We start from the raw sequence: 26259 nt of genomic DNA, 5'->3' as shown, positions 1-26259 counted from the left end.
TTTGCTCAGAGTCATTACAGCACCAGGACAGACAGTCAGTCAGCCAAGCTGGGAAAAAAAAATCCTCTGGGGAGATGAGGTGGCTTTGCTCTGTCAGACAGAAATCCAGCCTCCTCCCTGTCTCCAAACTCAATCCCTTTTGTCTTATCTCACGAACATAATCTCAAGTCCTTGCAGCAAAACTAAACCTCTGTCCCTTACTGTTTCCCAGGGGGTTAGAAGAACAAAGGCCACTCAAACACATCTGCTTTCACACTTCGACGGGCCATTCCAGCAGCCGTACAGTCGCCTGAGTGGAATTTGTACAATTCTGTAGATGTCATATTTATAATTGTCTCTCACACTTGAAAGGGATTCGATATAATCCCCTGGATATGCTCATTTTAGAATTCCAGGTTTATGTATACTGTTGCTTTCTGTGTGTGACTTGGCAGGCTGAAGCGAAAGTGACATAAAGGGGCTATGCCACCTGCTGGTCAGGTCCGTCATTACAGCGACAAAAATCAGCAGCTCAATCACAATCAGCTTTATTGACCATGTAGGCGTACAGTATACATACAAGGACTTTGACTCCGGTTCTTCAGTTGCTCTCAATGTAGCAGCTCAACCAAGCACAACTGCCTTTTTAAACATTTTATTGAAAACAGGCATTTTACACATCTATTACTAGTGAGTACAATCAACAGGTTGGTTTATTGGCACTTTCTTTTATGTGCTTGTCAAGCAGCAGGTATTTTGTTTTTCTTTGTATATTTTACACTCATTTTATAAAAAAAAAAAGAAAAGAATAGTGCAACAAGAATGGAAAAAGCAATCTTTAATTTTCTAAAAACATAAAACACAGACCTTTTGATAATTGCCAACATGTCCATGTGACCAATACAATACACATATCATAATAAATATGTTTTTAATTGCATAGTCTGCAAAGTTAAGCTTCTACTTGGATGGACACGGATCAATCATAACTGATGTATTTACATCAACAGCAAAGACAACAGAAAACAACACATTTATTGTACACCGCATCAGCGACCACGACACGGCTAAGCGTTACCTCACTCATTGATGGTGTTGATGAGTCTTGTTAGAGCGACGTCCTCCCATCCAAAGCTCAAGCTAATGCTCGTGCAGATTGTCAGAAATCAGAAACAATATGCGAGCGCCAGTTCAACCCAAGCACACAGCGTCCGGATTTAACTGGGTTTCAAAGTGCATCAGACCGAAAGGAGCAAATGTGAGAGAATCAGATGTCTGCGGATTGTTTTCCAGCACTACAAAGCTCGAGCTTTAGCATGGGCCTGCAGGAGGCTGGCAGTATCAGTGTGGGAACCTTGCATGGCGATAGAGAGTGCAGTTTGACCACGCTGGGAGACAAACATAGAGGGAAAAACAGGAAAGATACAAATATTAAATTATGAACCCATATTAAATCAGACAGTGTACACAGGCTTATCAAAAAACACATGTTTGTTATATGCAAATGCTAACATGCTTAAAGTGTTGTACATGGTAGACATACAGTATCTGCTAAACCTTAGCATTTTTGCATTGTCATTATCATGATGATGTTAGCATTAGCGCAGAGCACCACTGGGGCTCACAGATCAGCTAGCATGGCTGTCGACTCTTAGTATTGTTTTATGTGAATAGGTGCAGAATTTAGGCTCCCAGAAGACAGATTAAATAACAAAACTATAGTGCAAGGTTGCATTTCCTGTCCTTAAGATAAATGTGTTAAATGTGTAATTTCATTAGACGTTAATTCGTTTAATTAATCTGGGTTTGTGTCAAGGTGAAACATGGCTTAGAGTCGAGACAGGACGCCTGTGGTTGGAGGTCTTTTTTCTCTCTTGTAAACTCTACTTAAAATGCAGACTGTGTCAAAAGTAGGAGACACATTTGCATCCTCGCCTCCGCTCTCTTCCCTGCCTACACTCGCTCCAGACTGGCAGATAAGGTACTGTTAGCGGATTAGCTCATCTCAACCCAGGGAGATTTGTTTTACTGTAGCCCTGATTAATCCTGGGGAAGCTCTATTCAGCTGCAGACTGTCAGTCCACCCACGTCCGCACAGCGCGAGTCAACACATTCAAGCTTCCCTACGTCTAAGCTCCTTCTTGTGTTCACTTATATGAATAGAAAAGTGGATGTGCTTTTTTGTTAACAAATAAAACGGGATTTCACAAGAGAAATGGAGTTAGAATCATCACATGAACTCTCTGAAATTTAATTTAATGGCGGTGCTGCCTTTAAAAATTGTCTTTTTCTGCGGATTTTGTGTCCAGTTAACTGTGATTTCTTTTGTAATATGACCATAAACAACTACTACCACAGATAAGACACCCTGTTTGTGTTTTTTTTGCAGTATTACCTTGTCAGTCAGAGTGAGGTCACAAAGGCTCCTCTCCAGCAGCAGCCTTGCGACGTGTGTGTGGCCCCTCTCAGATGCGAACATCAGGGCCGTTGTTCCCTGGCTGTCCTGGAGGTTAGCGTCTGCTCCACAGCTCAGTAGCAGGCGAACCATCACAACTCGCCCGTGTCTCACCGCCAAGTGGAGAGCTGTTTGTCCCGTCTGTGGACAGGGAGAGACAACAGGACAGAGACAGAACATTCAAACGCTATTTATCTGTACTACTATACACGTTAGTTAGATACTATTCAGCAACATGTTGCCTTTTGAGGTTCAGTGTCCTGCTGAAGCACTTTAATCAAGTTTGGAAAGTCATAGCACACATTTTTTTTAAATAGTTGAAGCAGCAGAGGCCAAGATATCCTAGTCTCTAGTGTGGGTCAAGCTTCAGAAAACCATGTTGTCCTACATTTCCCGTAATGTATCTCAGTTGTGTCCCCCCGGTTCTGAAAAGTGAAGCCAATGAGGAAGTGCCTTAAACTTGCATTCTTTCTGAAAGCCAGCAGATAGCGATTCTTCTGAGAAAAAGGGCCGTACTTCTCACTTGTTCTATTTCTAGTTTATGGTCTCAATCTCTTCAAGTCTTCTTCAACACAGCATGATGTTCATTCAGTAAATTATGGTCCCATTTAGAGTAAAATAGACGATAGGGCGTGGCTACCTTGTGATTGACAAGTCACTACCAAGACGTGGTCTGGTTTGGTGGTTGTCCGTGTTTCTGTCTTGGAACTTTAACCCTTTAACAGTGTGTTTTCAGTTTGTGATCGTTAATTCTAACCTTTGTGGTTGCCTAAAAATGTCTTTTTCAGCATTTGGTTGAACTTAGCTCCACCCTCTCGTGTCACTTCAGGTTGCAAAAAGACAAGATGGCGACGGCCAAAATGCCAATCTCTGGCCTTCAAAATGGCAGCCCACAAACCAATTGATGACGTCACCTTGACAACGTCTACTTATTATTTACGGTCTTTGCTTTTAAGAGACTTTGATGAAAATTTGAATTGTCCCAATTTGACAAAACCTTGATGACATCATCAGGGTTACAGCATTTTCTCAGAATTTTAAAGTTGGTTTGCACCTGGCTGGAACGAATGTTAATGTTGCTCTGCTCCATTAGCTTGCGGACCACCTCCATGCCACCTGGACCATCCGGCGCTGTTAGTGAGGCCAGCATCACTGCTGTGTAGCCGGCATTGTTCTGAAGGCTCACATCAATCACACCTGTAAAACAAAGAAAAAAGTAACTTTCCCAATATGTACAAACCAGCTACATCTTTGTACACCAGCTGTGGCAACACACTGCTATTACCCGTGTCCAGTATCTGGCTGACGATGCTGTAGTTGCAGTGGGACACGCTGTAATGCAGCGCTGTGTTGCCGTTGTCATCAGCCAGGTTGATCAAGAAGGCCAACAGTGAAGGCGTGGCCTTCTTCACTTCTCTCAGGTACACTGCCACCCTGCTGGCCGCTGAAGCCTCCTCGGCCGCCGCGCTGAACCAGTGCTGAAACAACACAACCAAGGCCCTTTTCTGGAAAAAGAGAGGGGAATATGGGAAGGATGCAAATTTGGGGATGGAATTTTCTGAAGAATTTTGGCCAATTTTGTATGCTACATGTTGAAATAATCATCTTAAATTTACTTCAAAGCCATTTTGTTGTTTGTGTGCATGGAAAAACAAGATATCATGAAACAACATGTCCTATTGTCAATGGTGATGCATCCAACAGATACAGTAATGTTAGGAGTTGGAGTAGATTTTCTTTCCACCCATTTATTGGAAGTCAGTGTGAAGAAATTTAGGGGGATTTATTGACAGAAATTGGATAAAATAATCATAACCGTATTTTCACGAGTGTATAGTGGAATTAAGAATCGTTTTGTTGCCTTTTATATCTACATACAGAGCGTGTCCTCTTCATGGAGTCTATGGTACACCACCATATTTCTACAGTAACGCAGAACGGACAACCCAATCACCGGTTCTAGACAGCGCCTTTTGCAATACACGTTACCTGAGGGCCAAGTTAGATTCCCAAACACGTTTGGAAAGAGAGGGTCGATCGGACCACACCACTAGATGCCACTAAGTCCTACACATTGCTCCTTGAAAACTCAGTTTTTGTCTCCACCAGGAAATATCTGTCTCTTTAACTGCTAGCTAAATGCTCCACCAGCTAGCTGCTAACTTTGTCTGTCTGCCGTATGGTCTGGGAAGGTTGCGTTTGGCCATATGGGTTTATCAGAGCCTTTTCACTGAAAACAAGTTGACGAGAGCCGTGAGAGTGAATGAAACCAAAAAAAAATAGCTGAAAGACGCAAACATGCTCCGCAGAGCTGAGGGGAACTGAAGAGTTGAGTGATAATTATCTGTGGGTTTGTCACTATGAGCAACACCTTTCACATTACATAGATATTTCCATTATTTTATATATCTATATATATATATAGCTTTAAGATCAAATGAAGTTCAGTTCATTTTAGCCTTTTCCCAATATTAAATAAATCAGTTTTTTAGGTTTGAGTGACTGCTTACCATGTCATCATTGGGGTTATCCATGTTGTCCATGTGATCTTTGAGCAAATGACAGGCAGCCAGAAAATCTGCGCCCACTGTTTCTCTGGAAGAAAGAGCATGTGTATGTGGGCATAAGGAAACAGAGGATAGAAAGACATTTTGTCTTATAACCTATTAGTTATATAGTTATTCTAACCCCTAACCCACCATTACATTTTCCAAACAATAAGTGATAAGGCGTTTGTTCCGGTCCTCTCACCTGCCCCCGGTGGTGGTTTCCGAGCCAGAGTTCCCCTCCATCTGTTCTCCTTGGGGCTGTGGTTTCGTCTCGGTCGTTTTCTCAGCTGCCACAGACACTACGCTTCCATCTGTCCGCTTTGATCCTGCTCCTGCCGATATCATCTGTCCGTCTGGGCTCGTTTGCGTCATTCCCTCCATTCGTCTCTTCCCTGGGACTCCATCCACCTGGACAGCAGCCATCTCCCTAGGGCTGATGCTGCTCTCCTTCTGCCCGCTCTCGTTCACTAAGTCCTGCCCAACCACATTTCCACTTTTACGTCTTTAAAACATAAAGAAAGGAGAGCAGAGCAGAAATTTAGAACTATCTGCCACCCACATGCTGGCAACTGAATCTACACCGATCAGACCTGCAAGAGAACAAAGTTCACATATTGTTTCAAACTTTTACTCCTTTTAAATTATAGCCAGCATTTAGAGCATCAGCAATAAACATTAAAGTCAACCAACCGTCCCCGCTGCAATGTTTGAGTTGGCTCATTTAGGAACAACACAACGATTTTTGGATAAGATTTCAGATGCAATATTCATGCAATAAGGAAAAAGTAATAACAGATTAAATAAAATGCATTTTAGAGAGTGTAAGTATCACTGTAGATTACAACCAAACAGATCTCATATAGTGTAGTAAATGTTCATTTGAAGAATGCCCTGAGCCACAGCAACTGAAACAGTCACATTTAACGTTTCTTCTGTTCAAACTTTGAAGTAATAAATAAACTCCCATTGGAGAGAAATGACAACTTTAGAGGGAGTGGCATTCATCTTTCATTCAGCAGAACTATTGCTTAAATAACCTTTAAGTTAGTATGTCTTTCAACCAAAACTATGGGTTAAGCAACAATCATAACTCTAAAGGCTGAAGTCAGAGGGAGTTATTTACGAACCCTTCATTAACACCCACAGAATGTAGGCTTGTTGACATCTGGGCGCATCCATCTGTCCTCCTGATGGATTCAGAGGCTGCGTTGAAGACAAACACAGAGGATATGATTAAATATCACAACACAGCTGAACAACAACATTAAAAAGTACATATTTATTATGGTTTATGGCTTATACGCAACCATTTCTTCACAAAAAGCTACTCGGAACAAATATGTAGTCAAAATTGTTCTCAGTAAATTAATGGGTAAATTGTGGGAACTTCATGATGTAGCCTCTTATACAATAAATGGAGTTAGATTTTCAATATTGACTTTCAGAGTAATAGAAAAACTTTCATTTTGACATGACTTCAGTAGTGTGAGTGTGAGTTTCTTTATTAAAATTATAATGAGCATTTGGTTTTTCAACAACAGCCAAAGTCCACACATAAACTTGCTCTTATTGCTGTGTTGCTACAGCTGTTAAGTTGCTACTGCTGTTTGCATTGACAACAATTCCAGCTCTGTTTCACACAGGCGTTCTACTCCACAGAGCTCCACCGGCTCATCATCTCACTACACTGACATTTGGATAACCCTCTTCAACCCTATGGGCTTGCTTTCAAAGGGTTTCAAAGTTTGAAATAATAAAGCCTGTAATAAATATTTCATATGAGGTTTGCAGTTTTTGCAACTTAAGCTCAGTTTCTGTCTATGCTAACGAAAAATTGGAATCACTTGAAAGTGTGTGTATACATACACCTCTCTGAGGTTGACGGCTGATATTTCAGCTTTCCATGCTGGGATTTCTGACACTTTCAAAAAGGGAAAGTTCTGAATCTGAAAATAAAAGCAGTTCAAACTAGAGACCATCTTGTGATGGGATCACACCAGCAGCAATGCCAAATAGGGCCAGGGACGTAGAGTGGGGGATGCAATGGCCGCTTCCCCACTTTCTAACCACCTACTTCAAGCGTCCTTGCTTGTCCCACAGTCATCTTTAAACTCCGCCTTCATTTTGATCTGAACTACGTACCTTTAAAGTTTCGTGACGCTATCGCTTTTACAAAAATAAAATATATAAATAAAAACTAAAATAAAAACCTGGCAAAGTACTTAAAACCGCCTCTGTGGACGTTCCTGCTACAGTAGGTTGCTGCTAACCAGTCTTAGTGAGAACTAACTACAGATGTGATCCAATGAAATACAACCTTTCATCAACCAGATTCCCAACTAAAACAAACGGCAGATGTGTGAAAACAAAATGTGTAGTTGTCTGTAATTTGCTTTTAGTTGAATTTGTGAGATGCAGACAGAGAGTGAGGGTTAGAATATTTTAATTATTACAGCGACACAATGTACAATCTGTGGACTACGTTACCTCCATGTTGAATCCTCTTTCCATCATTGTGCCCTTGTTGGGTGTAGTAGGAGGTAAGGATCTCAACGAGTCCCATCATCTCCTGCTGCAGGGAGTTGACTCTCGGGTCTGGGTGCTGTAGAGGTTTGCCCTCCTTTCCTGACTCAGGGCCTACACACAAACACTCCCACTGCTGATCCAGGAGCCTCTTGACCTTCTTTATGTGGTGGACGACCATTGCTGTTTCATCTGAAGCCTCTCCAGGGTCCACAGACACTACTGCTTCTTGTTGTCGACACCTTTGTCCGTTTGAGGTAACAGTTCTTGCATCTGGACTTCTTGACACTTTGTTATATGGTTCAATAGATCTCACCACCGTGTCATCTCCATCCTGATCTACCACCACCCTCTCTGCACGGACCCACACTGCAGGATTCCTGATAAGGTGCTCCATCTTGTCATCTTTTCTGCTGCTCTCCTCCTGCTGCTCCCTCAGCAGCCCTAAGGCCCTGTGCAGCTCCAGGCCAGTCTCATGGAGCTTCTGCTCCAGCACAGCTACTTTAGCCTGCAGGGACGTCACCGTCAGCAGCTCATCCAGATCTGTACTAGTCCTCCACTCGTGCGTGGGATTAGAGTCGTTTAGACTGACGCTGTGATTTCTAGGAAACATGGTGTGACTTTCATGCCGAGGCCTTTTGATGTCCTCTGTGCCGTATTGGGACGAGGTGTAAGGGTCTCTGGTTCCATTCATCGAGGAGGGTGGGAGATGTGGATTCAGACCCAGACGGAGTCTTTCTCTTTCCTCCTGGAGGATGCAGATATGCGCCCTGAGCTCTGGAACCACCCTCACCTCCATCTCCAGCTCCCCGACACGTTCCAGGGCCTCCGTCAGGCGCCTCAACAGACCTGAGCAGTCCTGTGGCCGAGGGCTGTCCGGGGAGTAGAAGACGTCTTCACAGGAGGTGTTTCTATCTCCAAGGTGATCTCTCGAACTCCTGAGGCTGCTGGGGTCGTCAGTGGACTCTGATCCCTGTCTCAGTAAAACTGTGAGTGGCATACTGGAGGCACGCAGGAGATGAGGCCTGATGTGCTCACCGAGAGGTTGCTCATCAAACTCCTTGATTCTGGCCTCCATCTCTGCCAAGGATTTGAGCCCTGTAGGAGAAAGTTGCGACCTGTGATCATTTGCCCAGGAAGAGTAACCATAGTGATGGGCATCTGACAGTCGGGACCTGGGGCCAAGAGCTCCAGTAGATCCCCAGGGGCTCGGGCGGTAGCCACACCCAGAAGGATTGAGTTGCCTGGGAAGAGTGCTGGCTCTGGGGCCTTTGCTTCGGCGCTGAACGGGCACTCTTTTGATTGTGTTGCCTTTCTCTATGTCATCTACGTATTTTAGGAAGTCCAGGTCAAGTCGAAAGCCATAAGGTGTTTCCACTGAGTACGGGGGCTTCCCTTTGATTCCATTCCCTGTTGTTTTATGAGGCCTGATATTTCCTGTAATCATCAAATCAGTAATTTAGTATCTGTCACAAATTTAGAACAATTCTATCATGTTTGGGAAAAATTTTTACCGTTATGTCCTTCCATCCCTTTTTTGTCTTCAGTTGTCCAAACAATTTTCTAGTTTTCTGGTTGGACCTTTGGTATCTGACAAAACAAACAAAATCAAATCAAATATGGGTGTGAATTGAGCCAGCAACACATGGAAAACACATGTTAGGACATGTTTACAAGTGGCAGAAGTGGTTACTGTGTGGTTATCTAATAAAATAATGTTCATGATTTCTGAGGGGGAAAACAGATGAGTTTTGGCACTGACTTTTACTCAAGGTTTAACTGTGATATTTTTAATGGGAGACTCCATCTTAATTCAGTGACCAGATGAAGGATCACTCTGAACAGCAATAACACTTTTTTGATTCTCCATTCACAATCTTTTCAATTCTCCCACATGCAGCGCAAAGCACAAAACACAGACATTCAACTACGCTCAAGTGCTTTCTTTTTCTTCTTCACTCTTCATTCTCTTCTTTTACCCAAGACTTCTGTTTTTCTCACACTCTCACTGCTTCATTTTGTCCATGCATCAGCCTGCTATTATTCAACAGCGGCACGCCTGATGTTCACTTGATTACAGCTCTGCCATCCAGGACGAGAGCTGAAAATAGCTTGGGACTGTTTAGCCCAGCAGCTATGGCCAGCGGAGCAAAATATACTCCCACAGACATAAATACAGACAACCATTGTTGTGACTCACTACTTTCCTCCCTTCCTACCCTCTCCGTGCCTCCTACTAGGTCTATAGTCTTCTGTCAGATCCTTGGTTTGCTTTTACTGAACTGTCTCTGACTGTAACTTTCTTTTTCCTCTCCTTTTTTACAGTACATGGCTCTATACTATTTCTGCTGACTCTCCCTTATTCTCTAGACAACAGACTAGGTAGTCATTTCTTCCCTTACCTCCTTCTCTCAGTGTCTCTCCCTTCCAACCTCACCTCTTCCCGTCCTCGCCTCCTTCCTGACCACCAACCTCTGTGGCAGCTAGCTGTCCTCTTTAGGCCCTGCAGCCACCCGACCACAACCCCAAACAATGTCAGCTATGCAGTAAACAGACAAACACCGCCAAATGTCCCTGGTGGGAAATTTGACCTCTGTCATTCACACAGTCTACGATGATGAGCGATAAACAGCAACAAATCTGCAATAAACAGTTACCAATGCGTACATTTTTACCAGCTATGATGACATACGTACATGCACTTGCAAATGTACAAATACATGCAACTCTTGCATGCACTCTATGCATACCATGTCTGTTAAATGTTGCCTTTATAGTTCCCTGGAGTTTAAAATTTAGGATGTGCAAATATTCCAAAGAAAATGTAGGTAATCCCTAGAAAGTATGTGAGAATTAAGGTAGAATAACGTAGAAAAAAAGCCACAAAATGCTTTTTTTCATTTAAAGGGAAAATTTGCCAATTTTCAACCCTATCACAATCTATCTGAGTTAGAGATACATTGTGTTAAAACGCCTATAGTTCTTGTTCTCTGTGTCTCTGGGGCGCAGCTGCAAAATCAGTTTTTCCAGAACTAAATACCGCCACCTCAGCTTTGACCTCAGCTTTGGTAGCTACGGGGCACAATGACGCTCTTCGCTTGTATTGCAAAGTTGTTACATTTCGAACAGCGAAATGGCATCCAGAAATATGGATTCCGGCTGACTTGGATATTTAGCCATATTCAGCCAGAGCGAGGTCGCTCAAGACTGCAGCGGAGAGGTTATAGCCTGTGTCTTAGTACGGTGTGAAAGAGAAACTTAAATTCAGAAGCTGTATGGTAGTGTTTTTCTGTTTAGGTGTAAGAATATTTCCTTCATTGAGATTTAGTTTCCTTCATTTTGTTTATCTATCCGAAACAAAGATAATCTGTGTGAGGAAGCAAACTCGCCGCTCGCAATGAATCCTGTTACATGTAGGCACAGCCGGAAAATCTCCGCAGCAGGAGAGATCAGCTTTCTCCGTCAATATACCACGCACTGGGGAATTTATTTCTCTTGTGGACTACATTTACCATTAGCACTGATTAGACATCCATGAAAAACGTGGGAAATTTTCCCTTTGAGCAAAAGTTTTCAAACATCGAACTATGACAACTAATATACAAATTAAAATTGTGAACTGAAAGCTACAATAACATTTGAAACATTTGCCAGATTTTGGTACCTTTTGGTAAGTTTTCAAAACGTTTAATTCCTGTTGGTACCAAAAAAGTATATAAGTAAAAGTAAAAGTAAGTGAGTAAGTAAAAAGTAATAATACTATTTCAAAAACGTTCTTTACTTGAAAAAGATTTTCATGGTAGAATTACTTCTCACTCTAAGTTCTGTTCTTTTGCCGTTACAGAAACCTAATACACATGTCAAACTTTGAATCTGATACACTTTGTTGTTACGCCAGTGGGCTTTTATGATGTTGAGTGGGGTCTTTCGGCACTCCGTCTGACAAGTCTAAATTTAGCCTATACACGTGTGTGTTGAACTAAAATGCATGTCAAGAGACATGACCCAGACATGGGTCTTCATTTTACAGAGTAATATAGGATCATTCAATGTCCTCCAGGTAGACAAACAAACTAGGAGGACAAAAAAAAATCAATCATGTCGTTTAGAGCTAGTGAGGCATTAAGCTGTACAGAAGACCCTAATGTTGACTACAAGCAGAGACTGTATTCTCCATCGACTCTGTTAGTCTGCAATGTACAGCCGAGCACCTGTTACTGCTGACATCTCAATCAGTCTCACTGCTGGTTCAGTCATCAAGTGGTGAATACAGGCTGCAGTTCAAAAGAACAAAAACACTTGCAGGAAAATCCTTTACATTTGTGCTCTTGCCGTAAACGATGAACAGTCTATCTTGTAAAAAGTATGTTTTTCTTGCTGAGAGTTCAATGAGAAGATTGATGCTACTCTCTTATCTGTATGCTAAGCTATGCCGGGAGATTGTTAGCTTAGTTTACCATCAAGACTGGACAACAGCTAGCTATAGGTCTAGCTCCAGGACCGCTGTAAAATCCCCTCAATTCTTTTAATTAGATACAATATGCTAATGCTAATTAGTGAGCAAGGCATCTGTACCTTGGGACAGAGCCAGGCTAGCTGTTTCCAACTGCTTCCAGTTTCTATGCTAAGCTAAGTTAGCCGTCTCCTGGTTGTAGAAACGGAAACGTAATTATTGTTTTTAATTGCCTGCTGTCAGACAAGCAAAGTAAAAATTAAAACTGCTGAAGCCCACAAGTTTCTTTCTTAATATAGACAGACTTTCTGACCAGGTTACCACAAAGGAAACATAGTAGAGTCATTGCCTAACTCTCCACATTTCTGTGGCACGGATTTTAATTGTGTATGCGAGTAGGCCCACCTCACAGGAAACCCGAGAAATTAAACGTAAAAAGCTTTGCCTTTACCCAAACAGGCTCCATCCAATGCTGCCTCTGCACACATTGCACTCAATCCAAAGTCAAGCATCAGAGTGACTGAGTTATCAAAATCAAAGTTTCCTTTGTAAGCTCTTGTTGTTTCTCAGTTCATTAAATGTCAGTTTTTTTAAGCGTCCCTTTTATTTATTTATTTTATTTTTTTCATCTTTCTGTTCCCACAACAGCAGCTCTCGTCCTCTGGGTAAATGTATCACTTCTCACACAGACCTTTTAAACGTCCTGCATCAGCACAGACCGTGTAATCATAATATGTCTATGCACAGCATTCTTTACCAAAGCCACAAATTAAATATGAACTTATGACACAGCAAGAGGACTTCAGATGAGGACGAGGGGATCATGTTGGACTTCAAATTTGAGTCAGAAGAAGACTAGTACAGTCACTGATTGTACCAGCATGTTGCACTGCTTATTTTTAGCCATTTCTGGCTCTCTGGCAATGTCGGTTGGTTGTTCCGCCACTTTGGTGCAGACTGAAATATTTCAACAACTGTTGAAGGGATTGTGATTAAATTGCGTGCAGACATTCATGGTCCCCAGAGGATGAATCCTAAAGACTTTGGTGAACCCCTGACTTTTCATTCAGTACCACCATGAGGTTGACATGTCCCCCTCAAGATAGATTGTAATAACTTTGGTGATCCTTTGACTTTGCATCATTAACTCAAAAAGTCAATATGTCCAACTTTATGGTTTTTGACTAAAAACTTGCAAAACCAATGACATTTCCATCAGCCTCAGCTGTACTTTGTGTTTGGTGCTAATTAGCATACACGCTAACACACTAAAATAAGACTGTGAACATAAACTTGCATTGTCATTGTAATCCTGATGTTAACATCATGTTCAAATCAGTCTTCTAAAAGTGCAACCTCACAGTCTTTTTACAATTTATTGAATAACATACATTCATTCTTTTTCATGTTTTTGTTTCCATGGGTTCACATGGGGGTGAACTTGCAGAGCTGTCTGATCAGATAATCGATCCACCCACCCATTCGTTCTCTGCGTTTGAACCACTGTTTAACACCACTATAATGTGTCTTATAATGTGTATCATGTGTCTAAAATGTGAGACAATTAATGTAATCTTGAACCTTAGACCTTACAGGGATGTTTCAGAGATATCCCCATGCTCTTTGCCCGTCTCTGTCCATCTGTCTGTACAGTATGTAAATCATGTTTTCCTGTCTATGTTCTTTTCCCAGAAAAATCATTCCTCTACTTTTTGGCTGTACAGACTGCGGTTTTCTTCAGTTCATATAAGCCTTGTCTTCTGTTTGGAGTTGATTTAGGAACCAAAGCCAACAGTTTAGACTCAAGCTCCATTTTCCCTCCTGTTTTAACTGTCTCTTCTTTTTTTCTGTCAAACTCACATTTTTCACTCACTGTCTCCATAAAGACTCCCTTGAAATCCCTTGAGTTATATGACTTTTTTTTTTTTTTTTTTTTTCAGTTTTTCAGTTTTAGTCTTGGGATTTTGGACCACTGGAGTCCTGGTTGTTGTCCAACAGCAACAGGGTCGGAGTTGCATTGTGGCATCCAAGCTTTGCGTGGTATGTGGAGCCAAAGCTCATAGGATGAAACAGCTGCCAGGGACTTCACGCATGGAAGAAAACTATGGTATGTTAACATGGCAAGGTTAAAATAGAAAGTGTGCTGCCTTGTGTGTGTGTGTGTGTGTGTGTGTGTGTGTGTGTGTTTACGTGGGTATGTGTTTGTGTTTGTTGAAGTGTATTTCTGTACAGTAAAAGTAAATCAAATGTAAATATAATTCAACATTTAATCTTCAAAAGGCAAAGTTATTCTCATGAAAGTCTGATTAGTATTCAGCACAGGCTCAGAGCTCTAATCCACACAATTTGTTCAATCACTTTATAGTCAAAAGCTTTTCTGACCCTGAATTTAGATCAGCCTGTCCCCGATCTAAAGACTTTCAAGGTCAATATTTAGCATCTCGGATTCTGACTAACAATCCAACCCAACAGTCCTCCACTGTCTCAGAGATATGAGATTAACATTAAACCAGAGCTTACCTGATGACATGTGTTCAGCAGTTTTCTCCACTTTGCCTTGGTGATGTGAGGGCGTGTTTTCCAGACAGTCCTCTACAGTCTGCTCTCAGCTCAGTTCAGCCTGTCTGTCTGTCTCCTGAAAAGGCGAAGGGGTGCTGTCAGGAAGAGTGGCATGCAGCGGCTGTTTGGGAAATGCCAATGTGCGGCCCCTGCCATAACAGAAGCTGGGTTTGCTTGTGTGTAAAAGAAAGCACTGGAGGCAAGGAGGGGCTTTTGAGCGGTACCTCCTGTCCAACGGCACTGACGAGTGGGAAGCTGGGCACACAGAACCACACCCATTCCTTCAGAGAGCAGCCAATAGGAGTTCAGAGGAGTAGCCGGCCGGTGATAGACAGCAGCTCTCCTGGGACCCTGGTGACAACATGTCAAAATATGGAGCATCTGGCGAAGTAACAGAAAGTACCAGAGTCACCTTACTGTGTACCGTCCATAATCCTCTCAGATAACATCAGTGACCACGCTGTGCCTCATAGACCACCCTCGTTCAGAATGTGAAACCCTACCCAGTGCTATGTGGTCTCTGTCCTCAATATTCAAGTAAACAGGGGGAGAGCAGAGGGCTCGGTGCCATCCATGGGGGTTAATTCTTTTAGCGCATACCTCTCATTCTTCATGGATCCTCTTTCAACCCGCACCCACCATCTTCCTTTGGGGCACTACCATCATGCCAGGAAAGCCTTTCCTCTGCTCCTTTTGAAAACAGTGGCGAATGAGAAACAACTGTCTGGTCTGGTTGCCTGTCTTTTATCACCAAAGTCGTTGTGAAAAAGAGGAAATTGCTTTTGTAGTCATGCTAGCAGCACAGTTTTAGGGCTGACAGTGTCGGCCTGTTCACTTTGATCCAGACTTGAATATCTCAACAACTACGGCAGGACAATGCTGTAGTAGGGACCTGTCAATCACAAGTTAGAATTGCCCAAAATCATACCCTGCTTTAGTATCTATTTTACTTTAAATGGGACCATAATTGACTAAATGAACATCATGCTGCATTGAAGAAAACTTGAAACCAGCGATTGAGACCATAAACTTTTTACAATGTTTACTGAGGTGATAAATCAGGAGAGAAGTAGAGTCATTTTCTCATAGACTTCTATACAACCAGACTTCTTTCTGCAACCAGAGGAGTCGCCCCCTGCGGACCATTAGAGAGGATGCAAGTTTATTAAGGCTCTTCAGTTTTTAGAATCGGAGGTTGCCACCCGGGATTGACACAATCTGTTGAACAGATTTGCCACCATGAGGTTCATATCTGAGGTTTTTTGAGGTCTCACCAACTAGTGGATGGATTGCCATGACATTTGTTACAATCATTCATGTCTCCTTGAGGATGAATTATGATTTTTTTGTTATTTGTAGATCCCTTAACTTCTCAATAATTATTACACCTGCTAAGCATTAACAGGATGGGATTGACACTGTGAGCATGCTATCATGCTAATAAGCATTTAGTTCAAGGTACAGCCCCACAGAGCCTCTATGGCTGTAGACTCTTTCTGATTCTGTTTATTCTATACAGTTAATACCTCTGTCTTTTCTCTGTCTAATCTATTTTTTGTGTCTATTTGTTTGTGTTGGGGTGCAATAGGCTCGGTTTGTCTCTTCAGGCCAAGAGACATATATTTATCATCAAGTATAGACTACAGTATGGGCCTTACAGTGAAAACTGTTTAACACAGTCTCAAACTGGCAGCATTGAACTTTTAAAATAAACTGAGCAATGTAACGGACATGATGAGGAAGGAGAGCCGCTCGAGGAGCTGCAACCACCACCCCAGTGCCCCGCCATGGATGGAAAAGGAATTAGCAGGAATTAGCAAGAAATACTCCTTTTCCATTACCCAAGCAGACAACTGACTCCGAGAGGGCTTGTGGTTTGACTCGAGGGAGGGAGAGGGAAAAACGGTCTTTATTGGACCAAAGGATTGCTGACGGACTGACCACATACTGCAGAGAACTTGGCCTGAAGGCAAAAATCTTGGGTCTGCTCAAAGTCGGTTTCAGAGAAAGATTTAGAATTGCATCATATTTGAAGGGAAATATGGGGTAAAAAAAAAAAATGCTTAAAATATTAGTTGAAAATCGAGTCATTAATTATTAACTTATACAAATAGACATTTAGGGCCCACAAAGTGAAATGCATGGGTATTCATTTTCTTCCCATTTGAGTGTTATTACTTGTGAAAGCTGCCTCCTGGTAAAAAAAGTATAGCTGGAGTTCAGATGATGCTGCCAATAGGCAGGTCCTCTTTTTTTGTAAAAATCATGAGACGTTTTTGGATGCTTTAATGTGTTCACTGAAGTTTTATGTTGACGAAATGATCCTGAACCTTTTCTAATCTTGTTCGTAATTCTAATCAGCCAGCATCCATGTACTGTATGTGCTGTGCGTTTGTTATTGTTGCTCAACAGTTTCTTTGAGGAGTTGGGCCTTTACAGGACAGCTGATATAACAAAACACAAAACAGATGGAAAAGTTTAAAGTAGTTCAGTCCACCTAAAGCTCTATCAGCCAACATCTCCCCCTATTGATGGTTATGTAACTGTGGCTTGTGGTCAGGGGAGTTACTGGTTGTGCTGTAGCTGCATTGGCCAATTGAAACAGTAGTCATGTAACAGTGAACTATGAATCAAGAACGTCCTTGTGACCACAGGGCCACAGACCCTTGACAACTGAGGATACAAAAGTCTTACAGTAAGTAAAGCAGCTGGAATTCATTGGAACGTAGATGTCAGCTGCAGGCTATAGGTCTCTCAGGTTAAAGTTTACATTAAGGCTGAGGTTTAACATGTTTAACAAATGTTCAGCACCAGCTGATGTGTGTCTTACAAATAATTTGTTGAAATGGTTTTCAGCTAATAATAACAATCATGAAAAAGATTGTTCTCAGCTAAGTAGTAGTAAAACGGCCAAATTAAAGACAAAAAGTAGTTCCTTTTCTCAGTCAAATCTTTCAGTAAAGTCAACGTCTGTGTGAGGCATGTGTTAAGTCACTATCAATTTTTAAAAAAACATTATCGACTAACTAACTTACTCACTGGCTTACATATTATATGTTTTTGTGAGTTCAAATGTATGTTATTTGTAGTTCATTGCTCAAAATGCAAGTGAATTTTTAAAGGTTGATATTCTATAAGTATATAGAATATACATTCATCCTAGGATTACATTAGTATTTAATGATATGCAGTATTGGCATACATAATTGAAAATAACACGTATCTCCTTTTGGAACTAAACTTTGACTACAAACCGAGAAAATGTGGACTTAACACAAAAATCAGTTACTGTAAGAGCTGGTCGTGTTGCCGCAAATGACTGTTTAGGTTGAGGAAAAAAAACTGCAGACGATGTCATTGAACTAAATCATTTTAAGTCCAATGATTAGAGACAGACATAGAAAAGCAGCATGTGCATTACCATGTCTTCTATCATCGTCTCTCGTCATTATGTCATTATAATGGAAGGCGGAAGAAAATTGCATAGAGATTTTTTTTTTCCCATATTAGAAAGCAAATTACTTACATATCAGTCCAAAGAGTACAATGTGCACAAAGCAATTTGCAGTTTGCTTTTTGAATGTTGCAGGAGACTCGCTTGAGCACCCTCCGGCAGTCAGCGAGCGTTGTACAAGCTGATGGCTGTTGGCAGAAAAACAGCCCCTAAGGTGCTTTCATTTAGCCCCTGAGGATGAGGAAGAGAGCTTTGAAGATTCTATAGCTGCATCAGATCACCATGCAGAGTTTTACAACCATGGGGTTTGGACTTGCATACAGTGTCACAGTGTGTGTGTGTGTGTGTGTGTGTGTGTGTGTGTGTGTGTGTGTGTGTGTGTAAGACTGATATATTGATTTCTAGTATCATTTGTGTTGTAGTCTAGACCACCAAACCGAGTGTAGCGAGACCGAGACAAGACCAAACCGTTGCAGCCCGAGACCGAACCAAGACCAAGACCAGACCGAACCGTTGCAGCCCGAGACCGAACCAAGACCAAGACCAGACCAGTGCGAGTCCCAGTACTGCTGTGTGTTTTTAGGTAGCCAAATTTTAATACCAACGATTTAGCTGACCTCTGTTTCCAGACAGCCTCAAACAGCTCCTTCTCCTGTCTGGCATTTCTGGGGTATGTGTGAAGGGTGCAGAGATGCTTGATAGCCGTTTGTAGTAACAAAGAATTCTATTTAGAAGTTATTGGTTGTATTTATAGCAGGAAGTCTTACATCCTTACACAGTAAATCACACAATGCACAAGTCATTTCGTGATATCCCCGCAATTGTGGTCTTGTCCCGTCTTGAAAATACAATCCTGAGTCTGCTTTGTCCGAGAAAAGACCGAGTAAAAATGTGGTTGACTCCTTCACAACGTTGTGTTGAGACAAGTCTGAAGACCCTGACTGAGCTTGAGTACCATGACACTGTTTTTTAGAAAAAGGAAAAATGGGGAAAATATATTTTATGCATACATTTGGAGCTTCTTCCATCACCCGTCCTGAAATAGTACTGAAATTCACATGGCAACTTGACGACTCTGTCTGTTCTTGTTCTTAATTAAGAGAATTGTGGGACCCCAAAAAGTAAAAAGTTAAACAAGCAGCTCTGAAACAGTACAACGAAAAAAAATATATACATAAGTTAAGTTAAGGTGTTAAATTAGATAATTGACATATGGGGCAATGACTGCGGCTCAGAAGGTGGATCGGGTCGTCCCCGAAATTGCTCACCAAGTGCCATCGCTGTGTGTTTGGGTGTGAATGATTAGTCAGTCCTGATGGGCGATGAATGGCCCACTCTCCTTCCTTTGTTCATCACAGACACCCCTTTGCACTCCACGCGGCCCCTTCACCGTGCGTCACTTACTCTTTGAAGCTGCTCTGCGGCTTTTTGCGTTAGAAGTTTTTATAAATGTGGGCCACTGTGCACCCATACATCTTACCATCAAGAGAGCAGGGCCCCCGTGCTGAAGTCAGGGGTTGTGGACTGTGTTTACTGTGTTCACTGTGTACACACTGTGGGGCTGATGCAATCCTGCTCTCATATTGGGAGTTAACAATTAACAGGAGGAGAACACGGGTCATCCCTCTGTGTAGATTGGTGGTTATGTCTCACTTTATACTCCCACTTTTTTGCAAAATTCCAACACTTGTTTTCTTGCGTTGTGACTGTGTTTGTCTGTGAGTAGAGTGAAAATTAATGTTTGCAACCTTTATGCAGGCTTCACCGAAGGGAGGTAAAGCTATTATTATCACAATAAGATGCAACATGTTGAATCAGGAAGCATTTTTGTCTTAGATTTAATTGCAAACACTTCATGGTGCTTGATTTCATTATGAGCAACAGCTGTTTGTTCCTTAGTGCCATTACGTGCATACTTGCACAGCACCTGCACTGCACTTACCCACTGCCGGATAAATAAACCATGAACTTGTAAGTCCTATTTCTCAATCCAATCTACAGGTAACCGGGTCATCTTCCTGTGTAAAAATAAACCAGCCGCGCAAAAATAACAGACCAGCCGTGACCTCAGTAACAAGTAACACAAGGTCAGTTAATAAAACCACTACTGAATGTCACTCTGTCCTGACTGAAAGGGAAAAGAGTTAAGTGTTAGAGTGCAAATGAATGCAGTGGCAAGCAGATGAAAAATAAAGTGAATTCAACCTGAATTTACTTTTTCATTTGATTATTGACTAAACATTCCAACAGATGATGATCTGACAACTAATCACTGAAATTTGAATTGAGTTGAACTTTCAACAGTCCACTCAGCAAGAGGAAACTACATCATACATGCTGATGTTGATCAGATGCACAGGTTAATAATTGACCTGATTCAAGACAGTGTATATAAAGACCAGGATCCTCACCGGTCACACTGGAGGGAGAGGGCTGCCAGTTGTTCCCATAACATCGACGACACACATCTGGAGAAGCAGCACGATCATCATCATGAGAATCGCACTAATCCCCATATTGTTGATTGTGGCTGCTGCCTGTGTCCCTGCCCTGTGTGGCATAGAGGAGCAGCCTACCCTCCAGCCCGAGGCCCCGGTTGAAACCCGTTCCCGCTTTGCTGCTCTCGATGATGTGCGTCTCCTGGCAAACGGCCTCCTCCAGCTGGGTCAGAGCCTGCGGGAGTTTGTGCAGAAGACAAAGGGACAGATAAGCGACATCCTCCAGAAGCTGAACATCTTTGACCGCTCGTTTTACCAGCTCTCAGTGCTTGCCAGTGAAATTAAAGAGGAAGAAGAGGAGCTAAAGAAGACCACCGTGGTACTGAAGGCCAACAACGAAGAGATCAAAGGCCTGTCTGTGAAGATCAACTCCAAAGTGGACAGCATCCTGCAGGAGAAGAGTCGGTTGCAAAACAAGGTGGAAGGGCTGGAGGAGAAGCTGAGCAGCATGTCACATGGCCTGGTGACAAGCGAACAAGTTGCAGAGATCAGTGGCCTCAGGGTGAGTCACCTGTTGTAAAAAGGGGATTTTGTTGCTGAGGTGGAAATGCCTCTGAAAGATAACTAAGATACAACACTAAAAACTCCTTCTGGGTGAGATGGCAACTTTCTTTGGGCAGCCTATTCTTTCCTGCACAAGTAGGAATTATAACTTTTTTGAAGCCAACGCAAATCTCCTACATGTCTACTGGAAATAGATGGGAGACAAGCTTTTAACATGCTTTTTGAATACTCAATGGCAACTCTTAATAATGTAAAGTATGTCATTTTTGTCCTTAAACTATGCTTTGTTACTGTATGTCTTCTAAAACACAGACTCCAAGTATTGTCCGTGATATTAAGAATTAAATAACAGCATTCCTTAACAGTTTCCATGATTCTTTCATGGTCCCTGGTCAGGAAGTGATCCACAGCCAGGAGCGGAGCATTACAGAGCTGCTGAAGGCTGTGAGAGAGCAGAGTGACCAGCTCAACCACCAGAGGGTTAAGATCAGGATTCTGGAGGAAAAGGTAAATGTTAGAAAAACGTTTTACTGGAAGAGGGGGGGTCAAAGAAGAGGGTGGATTATATACCTTTTCTTTTTGCTTAGGGTTAGTAGCAGCGAATTGTTGGGAGTGCAGGGGACTTTTCAGACGTTTTCACTCAAATTTCGCTCAAATTCATTAGCAGCCACAGATCTGGTGCCTGCTCCTATCAACACATTCTCTTTCCAAACTCATGGAATACTGACGCTTGGTCAGTGGCCCTTAGCTTCAAACTGTGACCCTCTTCATACCCCTCCAGTGTCAGTTTTGGACGTATCAGGCATGTTTCCAATTGTTACATGCACAGTGTCAAAAATATACTTCTTTTTGATTAACGTAACCGTTTAATGAGGTTTAAGAAAAGAGCGTGGGTGATGTTACGAAAGACTCTCGTGACTACATTTTCAATGTTTACTTTTGGTTACGCACAGGACACAAACTGGTGTCCTGGACAAAAGTCCTGTGTTTGTTTGACCCACGCACGTCAGATGCTCTGAGCTCCTAATAGTGGCCAGGATGGGTTTGTATTAGAGTCAGTTGTAAGTGTGGTGCGTCTGTATCAGACACTGAGGGGCACTGACCAAGCGTCAGTAGTTGATGTTGGGGTTAGCTGGGTTCACTCAGTCAGTGGCTGTAACCGCTGTTCATTTTTTACTCATAAAATAGAGTTGGTGGAATATTCACCATTTTGTTTTTATATGAAATATAATATTTTAAGACGTTGGGTGCAGGGGGTGTTGCATTTTTTTTTATAATTTAAGGAAATATTAATTTTAGAAAATATTAATGACATAAATTTCAGACCCTCTTCCCACCCAGACATTTTCACACAGTCCCTTATTCAGTGCATGGGCATTTCCACTCACAGAGCTTTTTCAGTTTGTTGCTGTACAAAAGTATGCATTACTAAGATTACTTTGCCAGCTGTCATCATAAGTGTATTGCACTGAATGTGCAAGTAGAATGAAACTGGAGTCATGGTACTGTTCTATGTAATTTAGACTTCAAATCTTTGGAAGAGGGTGCAGACATAATGACGGAGCTGTCCATATTTTTTTTTTTTTAAATCTCAGCCAGTGCCTCAGTGTTATAATACATTTGCATTTTCATTGGTCTTTAAGCACAAAATTAATATTGTTACAGTGAAATATGTCAAAAACTTGTTCAACTTTTGCAGGTTGACAACCCAAGTTTGGAATTGCTCTTTATTCCGCAGTATTTCCTGGTGGTCAGTCTGAGGATTATGTCAGCTAAATGTCTTTCCCTAACTATTTTTCCTAGCTTACAGTCAACACATTGACACAAGAGACCATTGAGAGGATGCCTGATATCTTCAACAGTGAAGCGCCGACGCTCACCCCTTATCTGACATCCACCGGCACCGGCAGCATGACGAGTAAGATTGATAACCAAGCATGTTGAGAGTGATATTTTTTAATTTGTGTACATTATATCAGCAAGCGCAAAGGTTTATATTCAATATTATACTGTGTCAGTGCTCATCATTTTACGAATGAGTCCAGACAATTTACAGCAATTTTTTTCTGCATCACTTTCATACAGTTTCTTACCTGTCTGCACATTCAGCATTTACTGAGCAATACATTATCCTGCGCACATTTTTCCTACCAATGCTGCTGATAGGAACTGTTGACTGCGGGGTCACAAGTGCGCTCCCATTTCTCCGCTCCCGATCCAGTCTCAAGTTTGACATCATGTCTGCGTCCATTTTTTAAACAGATCTACCATCAGACTGCAGTGACCTGTTCAACAGAGGGGAGCAAGTCAGCGGTGTCTATGCCGTCAGACCTGTCGGAACGGAGCCCTTCATGGCTTTTTGTGACATGAGCAAAGGTACTGTCACACAAACATTTCACTTTATCACAGCACACGACTACAGGTTGTTTTTTTTGTCATTAAAGATCCAATCGAAATTGTTATTATTCTTATTAATGACTGTCTATCTTAAATCTTACTGAAGGTTTCAATCCTTAATGTAAAGCAGCAGTAGAACAAAATGACAAACAGTAACGCATGCATGAATTGTTTGCTGTGAATTCCAAATACATTTAAAGGCAATTTGAATACAGGGCAGGGATGGTGGACTTCTCCACTAACAATGAAAACTAATACAGAAGAAGTAATTACATAATATAAATACATTAAATAGCTATGCTTAACAAATGTTGAACATATCAACATATCAAACTATTTGATGTAAATTGTGAGGTTTAAGACTTGAAATGAAATCGTTAATTTTTTTGATTCCTTTTTCTTTTTTTTCCCATTTAGATCATGGAGCAACAGTCATCCAGCGAAGGACGGATGGTTCAGTCAATTTTGATCAAATCTGGGAGAAGTATGAAAATGGGTTTGGAGATTTTCAAGGTGAGAGACATTATTCTCTTCCTGAGACTTTACTTCAAAGTCTATTGTCAACGGCCAAATTCTAAATTACTTAGCGTATATCATTATTATAAAAAATGTAATAACAGCATCACTTCTCAAAGGTGCTTGATAAATCACGTCAGCTCCGACGGCTCACTTGATGTCTCTCTCACAGGGGACTTTTGGCTCGGTCTCAGAAACATCCACTCTCTAGCTACTCAGGGCAACTCTGTCCTTCACATCCAGCTGGAAGACTGGAAACAGAACAGGCGCTTCATTGAATACAGATTTAACCTGAATGGTCCTGAGAGCAACTACACCATTCACCTCACGCATCTGTCTGGAGATTTCCCGGACCCCATGAGCAACCACACAGGCATGATGTTCTCCACCAAGGACAGGGACAATGACAACCACCAGGAGTCCAACTGTGCCCACAACTACACAGGTACAGCAATTACACGTGTAGGAGAACATGTTTCTCCTCGTGTGACGGGGGGATTAATGAATACCTGTTATCCAGTATCAACCGCACAACGTGTAATTTGTATCATCTTCCAGGTGGATGGTGGTTTAACGCCTGCGGAGACACCAACCTGAATGGGAGATATTTCCACATGAGACCTAAGGGGCGCTCAGATCGCAGGAGAGGGATTCAGTGGAAGCCGGTCCAAAAAGCGTCTTACTCCCTTAAGTTTACCCAGATCTCTGTACACCCCGTGTCTTCCCCCAATACCCCCTCCTTCACGTCAGGCTCCTTTGAAACAGGTGTCTTTCTGTGATCCAGCAGCAGCGTTCTCAGTGAAAATACTGCATTCAACAGCGGCCTCTTCAGGAGAGCCCTGGCAATGCTTCATGTGGACAGCCATGGTTTGAGACGGCTTGGGCGGAGACGAAGATGTTTCTTCCGAGTGTCAAGTTCCAGTAGATTAAGTCACAGAGGACGTTAAACAAGCTTTACAATTCTAAGTGCTGTGAGAAAGCCAAAAGAGTGCATTGCCTGAACCACGATTGCCTCTAATGTAATTGAACACTTGCATTGTGAAATCTGAAAAATACTGAAATACAGTTAGCAGTTGGCATACAATACATCTTCGCTCACTGTATCTCAGAGGTCAAAGTTTATGGAGGAGAAATTAAAACATACGGCCATATGGGAGCAGTTTTTATATTGGGTCACATTGACTCTCAATATACAGCAGTGGTTTCCAACATGGCGGAGGCCCTTGAAGGGGGTCACAAGATACATCTGAGGAGTCGGGAGAGAATTAACAGGATACGAGGCTACACAATGGACTTCTCTGAAGTGGTTATCTTGTGAAATACTGTCCAGATTTACCTCCTCTGTCATATGAAAATCATTTAAATGTACCAAGGATTGCATCTCATGGTTGTTTTCTTAATAAATGGATAACAAATGTGAAAATAGTGAATTAATTGCTTCAGACCCACAGTCCAAAACCCCCCAAAATCAGAAGATATAGAAGACTTAGAAAACCAGCAATCAGACCATTTTGATTATTAAAATAATTACTAATAACATTTTCTGTCAAATTAATTAAAATATATATAATAATATATACAATATAATGACATGTCTTTCCTGATCAATCCTGAAACGGACCAAGACAAACGTCTATAATGTTCTGTTTGTTATTATGGGCTGTAGATTGATTGGTGGTTCTGACTAGCACAGAGTGGTCTTTTTATGTCAACAGAGATTTGTCCCAGATCATTTGATTTCTTTTTATTTTGATGCCAAAGTCTACAAATGGATGACTGATGCATGTTTGTGCTATTGTACTAAAACTATCGGACTATTGCACTGGGAGGTTTGGGAACGTTTTTGTATTACGTTGTCGCCCTTATCAAACTCTAGAGGGCGGTGTTGTACTGTCTCGTGCGGATCCCTTCACTCTGATTTGATTGTGCAGCATGTATAATTAGATCTGACACATTCTGTTTGTTTTGTAAACGGATACTTTCTTAAAACCACTTCTAAATTCAGTATGTGCTTCTAATGACTCTCTAATTGCTCCTCTCACACACTTCGTTCACACACTCAGCTTTGAGAAAGGGTAAATATCCCCTCTCCAATGAGAGATGTCATCTCTCATTGTTACTCTGAGAACAGCTGCAGCCGTTCACAGAGGGACACATAGCTCCCATAACACCTTAGTACTTTCATCCAGACACACCCAAACACACACACACACACACACACACACACACACACTTCTTTGTGACTGGCCCTGCAGCCTTGACAGTGATCTCCCTGCACATGTGTGAAGGAGCGTCTTCAGTTACTCCCCCTGCCTCTGCACACACATTGGTTTGAAAAGTTATTTTGGGCTTCAGAAGTGCCACTGTAACCC

At 41.9% G+C, this 26259-nt stretch overlaps 2 protein-coding genes across 6 annotated transcripts; one reads left to right on the top strand and one right to left on the bottom strand.

The window, feature by feature from the left end:
* Positions 1-524: 524 nt before the first annotated feature.
* LOC137892411 (KN motif and ankyrin repeat domain-containing protein 4-like) lies at positions 525-20653 on the bottom strand. 5 transcript variants are annotated; one of them, XM_068737498.1, is made up of 12 exons: positions 20384-20653; positions 14743-14869; positions 13820-14594; positions 9021-9096; positions 7471-8943; positions 6111-6186; positions 5186-5485; positions 4945-5029; positions 3720-3939; positions 3489-3631; positions 2375-2575; positions 525-1367 (listed from the first exon to the last, which is right to left on the bottom strand). In XM_068737498.1, exons 4-12 carry the CDS (start codon positions 9034-9036, stop codon positions 1275-1277), a joined length of 2607 nt encoding a protein of 868 aa, XP_068593599.1. In that variant the 5' UTR covers positions 9037-9096; positions 13820-14594; positions 14743-14869; positions 20384-20653; the 3' UTR covers positions 525-1274. The 5 variants fall into 5 exon arrangements, with proteins under 5 accessions (XP_068593599.1, XP_068593601.1, XP_068593598.1 ...); XM_068737500.1 differs by lacking the exon at positions 20384-20653 and having other exon boundaries at positions 13820-14042; positions 14480-14594; positions 14743-17201; XM_068737497.1 differs by lacking the exon at positions 20384-20653 and having other exon boundaries at positions 14743-17201.
* Positions 19773-25310, top strand: LOC137892412 (angiopoietin-related protein 3-like). The gene is given in 8 exon segments (XM_068737502.1): positions 19773-20464; positions 20466-20972; positions 21371-21481; positions 22778-22892; positions 23237-23350; positions 23789-23884; positions 24060-24332; positions 24446-25310. Coding segments are annotated over 8 exon segments (1578 nt in total). The 5' UTR covers positions 19773-20323; the 3' UTR covers positions 24667-25310.
* The last annotated feature ends 949 nt before the right edge of the window (positions 25311-26259 follow it).

The sequence above is a fragment of the Cebidichthys violaceus genome, unplaced genomic scaffold (genome assembly GCF_023349555.1).
Source record: "Cebidichthys violaceus isolate CVI_PGR_0920_01 unplaced genomic scaffold, fCebVio1.0.p SCAF_8, whole genome shotgun sequence".
NCBI classification, from domain to species: Eukaryota; Metazoa; Chordata; class Actinopteri; order Perciformes; family Stichaeidae; genus Cebidichthys; species Cebidichthys violaceus.
Note: the sequence above shows the minus strand (reverse complement) of the source record. Positions and strands in the feature narration are given on the sequence as shown.

Bases quoted from the DNA above. Each gene is read 5' to 3' on its own strand.
- LOC137892411 (XM_068737498.1), bottom strand. The intron at 5,486-6,110 runs GTTCGTAAATAA...TATGTTTTAAAG, and splicing joins TCTGTGGGTGTTAATGAAGG to ACGTAAAAGTGGAAATGTGG. The intron at 2,576-3,488 runs GTGCAAACCAAC...CCCTGTCCACAG, and splicing joins TTAACATTCGTTCCAGCCAG to ACGGGACAAACAGCTCTCCA.